This window comes from Rhipicephalus sanguineus, chromosome 3 (genome assembly GCF_013339695.2).
Source record: "Rhipicephalus sanguineus isolate Rsan-2018 chromosome 3, BIME_Rsan_1.4, whole genome shotgun sequence".
Lineage (NCBI taxonomy): Eukaryota > Metazoa > Arthropoda > Arachnida > Ixodida > Ixodidae > Rhipicephalus > Rhipicephalus sanguineus.
In genome coordinates, this window is record NC_051178.1 from 189,726,320 (window position 1) to 189,733,579 (window position 7,260).

At 46.0% G+C, this 7,260-nt stretch overlaps 1 protein-coding gene across 3 annotated transcripts in view; it reads right to left on the minus strand.

Moving 5' to 3' along the window:
• Window positions 1–4,696: 4,696 nt before the first annotated feature.
• LOC119387889 (cathepsin B) overlaps window positions 4,697–7,260 on the minus strand; it is a 32,036-nt gene continuing 29,472 nt past the window's right edge. For all 3 annotated transcript variants that reach the window (XM_037655450.1, XM_049413721.1, XM_037655449.2), the window contains exons 6-7: window positions 5,640–5,768; window positions 4,697–4,847 (exon numbers count right to left, since the gene is read on the minus strand). In XM_037655450.1, the coding sequence (XP_037511378.1) occupies window positions 4,762–4,847; window positions 5,640–5,768 (215 nt within the window). In that variant the 3' untranslated portion in view covers window positions 4,697–4,761. The remainder of the gene's footprint in view (window positions 4,848–5,639; window positions 5,769–7,260) is intronic.

Genomic DNA, 7,260 nt, shown 5'->3' on the forward strand with positions numbered 1-7,260 from the left:
AGCACCGTACGACATAAACTTACAGGTAAGTGTGCTCAAATTACGCTGGCAAGCTCGACGGTGTATGCAGTGTGCTCGTTGTGGGCCCGCTTTGAAATAAAATTAGTGCCTCAGGCAGCACTGAGAACATTCAGCCCAGTGAGTGACAGCTGTTTTGAGCGAGCATATCACGTTTACGTAATCTGTAGTTACAGCTCTCTTACTATATAAAGAAGCTGTTTCGCTACACGCTTTCCTTTGCGATGTTTTTAACGGCTTCCATGTGCCCACTAAATGCTCGTATCGCAGTCTTAAAAAAAAAACGTTTTTAAAGCTGACGGTGAAGCGGAAAATAAATGTAAAAAGGCCGATGTAATGTGGAGATCAGCGGTGTTAGCGGAAATACAAACATGTCGCAAATCTCGTGCTTTAACGACGTGGACTCGCCATCGTCTGCAGACCGTTTGCAAACTTGCGATCGGCCGTCGTCTAAGCCTGATACTTAAAAAAAATTTCTTTGAGGAACCTAGTGGTAACTGACTTCGTGGTGGTTCCGAGTTTGACATGCAGTGTGTGATCAGCAATGAAACATGCGTAGACAACACGGTTTTTCTAGCGGTCATGGATTGGTAACCGGTCTAGAGCTGTGACAGTGACGTATATTACCGTTTTACTCGAATGTAACCCGAGTTTTTTTTTTTCTAGATTTCTGCAACCTAATGTCGACCCTCGCGTTACAATCGAATACCGAAATTCTATTTTTTTCTTCCTGGACGTAATGAAATGTCATCCCTGGCGTTACAATTGTGGTCATGTTACAATCGAGTAAATACGGTATGTGTAATGTACGGCGCCATGCTTACGCAACCTAAGCTCTCATGTGCTTTCTTTAACTTTTTCAAGGCCAGTTTCAAATAAAAGATTTGTGATGTTTTCCAGAGCGCCGCCCCATGTGCATCGGTGGAAAGCGAGGCCGAAGGGAGTCAACTATGCTCTGGACTTTTTTTTTCAGTTATTAAAGACATTTTTGATTGTGGCGCATTTGTGAATACAACAATACTGCCGGTCTCGACTCTTCTTTTTCCTCGTTTGGTGATCGCGCACGGCGGCATGGTTCACGTTAGCAGCCATTCGTATTTGTTTGTATGCCCGAGTGTTTCCGGCCGTGCCCGGCAGGGCGGCGCACCCTGTCCGCGGAAACTCCAGCGCTGGTTCCCCATTGGCGCGGGTGGATTCCGTCTGCCAATGTCACCATTCATTTCTGCCACTCTCAGTGACCGTACTTCATCTACAGCCATAGGTCGGCAAAAAATTTGGAGCTCACTCAAACTCACTCAACAAATAGATTTTGCTCTGAGGGCTCACTCGGACTCAGACTCACCAAAATTTTCCTCAACCGGACTCACTCGGACTCAGACTCATTAAACTTTTTCTCAACCGGACTCACTCAGACTCAAACTCACCAACATGTTACTCAGCCGGACTCACTCAGACTCAGACTCAAGGCTTCACCTGAGCCTGAGTGAGCCTGAGTGAGTCGACTCATGAGTTCGTTGGCGTGAAATTAGCTTTTTCGATCATGTTTGCAATCCTATTTAACGCCAATATCTCACATAATTGGTGCTCTACGATACGCCTTTTGATCTTGTACCTTCAAATACGAGTTATCATCATATATCATATGTCATCATTATTACATATCAATTCTGTAAGGGCATTTTTATGAAAAACGTGACTCACACGTGATTTTTTATCAAGAACTTCCCATGAAACCGTTTGCTGGGGAGGTCATAGCACCCCTTACCCTAACTCACGCCTCTGATCAATAAATATTGAGGAGGCGCATGAATGCCAGTGTGCTGAGGTATGTGTGAATAGACTTGAGTATAAACGTAAGCCAATATAAGGCTGATAGTAATGATGAAAATGAGTAAGTAGGACCATAAGTCGCCAGCAAAAGGTGGAGTTCACTCGGACTCACCCAAGAAATATAGTTTGCGCTTAGGACTCACTCGGACTCACCCTCACCAATATTTTCCTCAACTGGACTCACTCGGACTCAGACTCAGTAAAATTTTCTTCAACCGGACTCACTCGGACTCACTCACCAAAATATTACTCACCCGAACTCACGGCCCGATCTGAGTCTGAGTGAGTCTGAGTGAGTCGACTCATGAGTGAGTTTGCCGACCTATGTCTACAGCCACCGATCTGGCTGCACTACGGGCTCCTTTTACTTACATTGTAGACCAGACAGCCGAGTCTTGGGTCATCTTCACCGGCTCAAGATCGGCGCTGGAGTCTCTGAAGTCGCCAAGCACGCAGGAACAGCTCGTAATGGACATCAAACGCCTACGCAAGAAAGTCTGCGAACTGAATCACCGCATTGTTCTACAGTGGATACCGGCCCACTGCGGAATACAAGGCAACGTCCAGGCTGATGACGCTGCCAATGATGGACATGACGCCTCGAGAGAAATGGTTGAAATACCGTTCTCGAGAAAAGACGCGGCGACACTCGTATCGGCACACGCTTGGCGCTTCCAGCGATCCTTCTGGACAGATGCTAGTCACCAGTATGGGCCTCTTTACAAAATTGATCCATCGCGTGACTTCTATATGCCGCGAGACCTCAACAGAGAAGAGGAAACATGCTTGCACCGCATCAGATTAAACGTCGCCTGCACTAATTACTTCAAGAGCAAAATCAAGTGGTCGGACTCACCATTGTGCGTTCAATGTAACGTCTCAGAAGACCTGAAACACGTTCTGTGTGAATGCAGGCGATTCGCATCAGAAAGACGATCTCTGAAGGCGGCCTTGCACCTTCAACGGGACTCGTGTTTTGAACTGCGGCACATTCTGGGCCCATGGCAAAGCAGTACCTGTGCGTTACGTGCCACGAAAGCGCTGCTGACTTTCTTGCGGGCTGCAAGCATGACCGAAACTTTGTAAACAGTGTAGTCTATGTATGTGTGTGCGGTTATCAGTGTATATATCATAACCACCACCCAGCACCTGGAGTAGCGTGTCAGGCGAATAGCCGGGCAAACATCGCCAGCTTTTCATTAAAAGATTTCTCTCTCTCTCTAAACCCGAATTAAAGAACTAATTTGGCCACCAAACCCGGTTTTACGATTTTTTTTTTCAGAAATAAGTGAATGTAGAAGCGGTGATGTGTTTCTAATTTTGACCAAGACAGGTTTTTTCTTGGAGCGTGTGCTCTAACGCTATCACGTTAAATCATCTAGGTACCCTTCTTACGGCCCTAGCTTTACTTTGACGATGCTGCACGCCACGCCCGGGCACAGAACAACAAACTCGCCAGTCGGTAGCGCTCTTGGTACCGAATGAAGCTGGAGGCGACGGTGGTTGCTTTGGTTATTTTATAGTTCATGCGACAGACAGCCCTGATTATATCCTGGCACCATTCTCGCTCGGCGTACTCGCACAATCACTGCATTCGTTCTCCCCGTAATCGCACATCGGTAAATTGTCACAGATTCACGTGACCGTCTGTTGTCCTGTATCGCCCGGAAATGGTGTCGCCTATCTGTCGGCCACCCTCGGTCCGCTCTCGCGGAATTTTCAGACGCACTGGCGTGGGTATCCGGCAAAAACAATGCCGTGGTAGCTTTTTGGATTTCGCTATGTTACAAGCTTACATTTCGAAGGCCCGAAACATATCTTTTTCTAGATTTTACGAAATTTCCGATTTAGCGAAATAATTTGAGCGTGGTCATCACTTCGCTAAATCGAGTTGCAGCTGTACTCAAATCTTTTCGAGCCCGAGGTAAAGACAGGTAAAATATTTTATTCAAGCGCTTTGAACTTTGACGCGAAGATTTCCTATCTCTGAATGCGTGAGCTTAATAACTGGGCAAAACACGGCCTTGTCAAAGAGGTTATGCTTCGACGTAATAATCACCTCCACCGCTACCAACCATCATTGGGCATGCGACTCGCTTGATTTCGTTATACTAGGGCGACTATACCTACAAGGAATACTCTACAAAAAATATCTCGTGTGGACTCGTTAAGTCTTGCCACTTTTCAATCTGCCTCCAGTACCTGTTTTGTTTGTATGTTTTAAATTCCATAAACGTACGCTACAGTCCTAAACTATCGATCATGTATTGTGTATTATGGACCATAAATATTTATGGTATATCCGGTAGCAAGAAACTAACAGGGTGCCTTATGCATTCGCCTAAGACGACTCAAAGGCGAAAGCCACAGTCTTCTTTTTCTTCTCCGTCGATGCATTGATCTGCCCCGCCCCCCCGCCCCCCCGCCCCCCTCCGAAAGATTTTTGCACCATAAGTGGTTTTTCACTGCCTCCAGGATAAGAGGCATTACAAGCTTTGCTCACCTGAACTGATTTTATACGCTGCCTCCATGATCGACCCAAGAGACGATGGCATGTTATGACGCCATGATGTGACGTCACGATATGGCGTGATGACGTCATAGTGACCTCATGGATTTTTACATCGCTCGTGTTGACGCCACCGACGCGAGACGCCGAAGCCACTGACGGTCAATTTTCGAGTTTGATGAAGCATCTTAAGTTTCGCCTTAATATTTATAGCTAAAATAAAACTCTAATCAGTGTTATCTCCACAGGTGTTCTGGTTGCAGAAAGTGTTGTCTGACAAGTGCGCAGTAAAATTAGAAACTCTACTTGAAGGTCCTCGGCGCAACAAAATACGCATAATAAAGAGCACTTCACTTTTTATTGTTATTCATATACGTCGCTACAATCTTCGTTCATTATGCATTCTATGGCTTGAGTTCCTTGGGAATACCGGCGTTGATATCGTCCTCAATACCACACTCGTCATTACCGCGGCGAATCTTGAAGTAGCCTGGAAGAATAAAATGCGGGTATCGTCGTTAGTTTCGCATTGCACAGCCCGCATACTTTCTACGTCATTCAAAAGCGGTGAGCCACTTTGCGCGTACGCTGTTCTCGCTTTGCGTCATACGGCGACGCCATCTTAAGAAACTCTGCAGCGCGCGTATGCAAAGAAGACTTTTCTTGGAGCGCCCAGAGCTTATCGCTTTCATAAATATATCTATAGCCGGCGCATGGTCAAGAAACGACATAATACGGAATTAAGAGTTGATGAGCTCACATAATCAGGGCAAGACGGGTTCATTATTTTATAACGAAGCTGCAAATGGCACAGCTGCTCGATTTTGCGGCGTCACTCCGGGACCGTCCCCGAACAGAAAACCCCCGTCATGTCCTCCGAGCCAGCGATGAAGTTGCATAGTGATGTCACCATCTGACGTAATCAGGATGTCACAGACCACCTCGTTTTGTGACGTCATCATGCCGCCACACGATAACGTCACAGACGCTTTGGAACGGTCATTTCGAAGCTTTTATTTCTCAGGAATTATTGACACGCAAAACATTAAGTAGAGCGTATAGCGCCTTCAAGGTGATAACAGTGAAGTTGAAGTTGTTGAAGTTGAATTGAAATTTATTTGTCGTGAATTCTTACAGGATCGGAAGGTAAGCTAAACCAAATACTATGGGATGAAAAGCTAAACTCATTGTCAAAGAAGGATAATTTAGTTCATTGGTTCGTAGCTTAATAACAAAAGAAAACACAAAAAAACGAGGTACTTTTTTTGCATCAGACACTCACCTTTGTCTCCCCAGTCTGGGTTCCAGGAGTTTGCGACCAGCCAGTATGGAACGCCGTTCTCGGAGCCCCAGCCAAGGATGCGAATCGCGTGACCTCCGAGAGCTTCGCCGCTGTGCTGCTGGTAAACACCTGCGCGACGGGAGAATTCAGAGGCATGCTTCAGTAAGCAAACAGTACGTCAGATTACTGTATTAGAAAACAATAGTTACAGGACAATGTTTGGAAACGGTGCCTGCTTCAACCAGAATAAGGTAGCAACACGATATCTTGGGCCTGAAATCGATCCAATTTCCCTTAAAGCTAAGAGCTATATGCAAATGACGTGTACGCCAGAAATCAAGTTATAAAGAAATACAATTTCGCACACTGAAACGCAAGGTATTCAGAACGAATGACCTCCACAGACAAAGCTAACGAAAATTTGCCATGGCATATTTTATATCGGAAAAGATATCTTAGTGAATGCCCCTCACCATTGCCGCGATTTGTGAAGTGAGTGTCTAAAACTATTGTGTGAAGTGAGTGCCTAAAACTATTGAGTGTCTAAAACATATTGGCTCGCACAGTACAAACACTGGTTAGCACTAACAGACGTTGTCGGGTTTTGGCTCACGTTCGGCAATATTGCCCAATGTTGACAACTGTAGGCTATCTGCTGTTATGACAGAAACATTGGTCTCATGCAATCACACAAGTACCCTGACCTTATCCAGCCTGGCTGTTGGATTCAAGTGAGTAGCTGACTGGTTGTTACGGTTTCTTGCATTACTTATATCCTCGTGAACACATAGCCCTGCAGCAAACACGGAATTTTGATTTAAAAAAAACTAATTCTTAAAGATGAATGTCATATTTACCTTCGCTCATTGTACAGACCGTAAAGTTCGATGCCAACTCGAGTGTCCTTAATTGAGCCAATACGAGAGCGGCTGGCTCCATTCGCACGTGAATGCAGCGGGGGACGTATTGTCGGCAGCAAAAGTTTGCGGGATCTGCAGCGCGTGGCGGAGCGACGGAAAACTGCATTGCTGCGTCACCTACCGTGACGCGCCGTGTGGTAAGGCTATCGGCCGCGGCCTCGGCGATTAGCAACAGCGCGTTTAGACAACTGGCCGTTGCCGGATCTAATCGCTGAGGCCGCAGCCAATAGCCTCAACACCAGACCGCATCACGGTAGGTGACGCAGCAATGCAGTTTTCCGTCGTTCCTCCACGGGCTGCAGATCCCGCAAACTTTTGCTGCCGACAGTACTTACGCAAAACTAATACTGAGAACAACATGAAAAGTTACGAAGAATAAGCAACGAAAACGCCAAGTGAGATAGAGAAACAAATACAGGACAAGCGGGGAGGTCAACAAAACAAGTCTGTTTGCTACGCTACACTGGGGGCAAGAAGTTGAGGTCCTGAGAGAAAACAAAAACAGGACAAGAACTAGCATCACACACGTACAGTACAAACGAACGCACAGCAGAACTACAATCGGTGTTGCGCAAGAACGGCGGAATAAACACATCAAGTTCAACGTGTAACGAGTACGAGTTGAAAGCAAGCACGAACATAGAAAGAGAGAGAGAGAGAGAGAAAAAAACCAGAGTTACAACTATATACGGTGTAGTGAA